A 1,406-nucleotide genomic window follows, 5' to 3' on the forward strand; every position below is an offset into this window, starting at 1 on the left:
CTCCTCCCACAAACAGCGATGTGATATTTGACCAAAATTTTCTTTCATGGTATTGTTGAGGAATTGTTGTTTCGAGGAATGGAATAACCTCCTTGCTCCTTCAATTGTGCCGTGGGCTATCTTACATCCATCTGAGATGGCAGACATTATGTTGATTCAATGCCTTGCCTTTTTTTTAAAAAGCACCTTAGAGAATGTATCACTCAGGTTTTTTTGGCTGGAATTTACATTCAAGATGAGAGTTGATTCTCAGTTAAATCTGCAGGCAGAGCTTGAATAGGATTCTTATGGTAGCACCATTCTAATCTAGACTCTGGTTTCCAGCATCTGCAGTCATCGTTTTTACCTCTTATGGTCCATTAATATTGTTCCTACCTCCCATCTAGGGTGCCCATGTTCAAAAACTACCTACTACCAAAGGAGTGCAAGAACATTCATCATTTTGTTTTTTAGAAAAAATCATAATACTTTTAAGTATGTATGGTATGTGCAACGCACTAGGCACCTGATTAATCAAAAAGTATACATTTATTTGTCGTGTTTGAGGTGCATTTCATAAGCATGTTATTTTTGTAGATGGAATCTGCTCAAAATAAGCTCTGCGAAAGACGGAACATTGCTTCGATTGAATAAAATCTAAATACAGTAGATGCTGCAAATCTGAATAGATCCACTACATTTATTTGAATGGCGACAATCAGGAGAGTCCTGACAGTTGTCTCAGTAAGAGGTGGAGCAGCAAACTGAGTGGCTGGAGACAAGTGGCACCATCAGTATGCCAATGAGTAATAAGAATGAGTAAGCAGTGGTGCACTGAGGAGCTAGCACTTCTGCAAGTGTGTAATTGGTAGTGAATCAAGGCTGTGAGTGAGTGAAGTGCTTGTTCTCATGTAGGAGTGGTGCTGCACCAGCCTTGCCCTGGCTCTCACACTCTCCAAGGCAAACACTCACTGCAGCAGCCAGCTCGGCACGTGGCACGACACTGATTGGCTGTTCCATCTGTCAATCACAGCGGGCCCGGGACCAGTCGCAAGGCCTGATGGGGGTTGTAGTTCGGCTGTATCCGCTCTGGCAGGAAACCGTGCGTCAAGGCCCGCGTTTGGACTATAGGTCCCGGTGTGCCCCGCGGCGCTGGAGCGGGCCGGGGCTAGCCGGCCGGTGAGTCGGTGCCGGCGGGCGCTCCTCCTGGAGGGGAGGCCGCGGGGGAGCGCCAGGCCAGCACGGGGCTGAGGGGCAGAGCGGCCTCGCTGGTGCTATCGCCGCTGTCTGCGGGCGGCATGAATTACAGAGCAGTGGCGGACACGGTGGCTGAGAAACTGCTGAGTTACAGCAAGGACAGCACCGGCTGGAGGGTCAGCAAGAGAACGGTGAGGGGGGGGGGGTGTGAGGGGGGGGTGTGGGGGGGG

General features: G+C 49.6%; 1 protein-coding gene across 2 annotated transcripts in view; it reads left to right on the forward strand.

Moving 5' to 3' along the window:
* The first annotated feature begins 1,146 nt into the window (after nt 1-1,146).
* stard5 (StAR related lipid transfer domain containing 5) overlaps nt 1,147-1,406 on the forward strand; it is a 50,113-nt gene continuing 49,853 nt past the window's right edge. For both annotated transcript variants that reach the window (XM_060853027.1, XM_060853028.1), the window contains exon 1: nt 1,147-1,367. In XM_060853027.1, coding sequence (XP_060709010.1) covers nt 1,278-1,367 — 90 coding nt within the window. In that variant the 5' untranslated portion in view covers nt 1,147-1,277. The remainder of the gene's footprint in view (nt 1,368-1,406) is intronic.

Source organism: Hemiscyllium ocellatum, chromosome 39 (assembly GCF_020745735.1).
Source record: "Hemiscyllium ocellatum isolate sHemOce1 chromosome 39, sHemOce1.pat.X.cur, whole genome shotgun sequence".
Classification (NCBI taxonomy): domain Eukaryota; kingdom Metazoa; phylum Chordata; class Chondrichthyes; order Orectolobiformes; family Hemiscylliidae; genus Hemiscyllium; species Hemiscyllium ocellatum.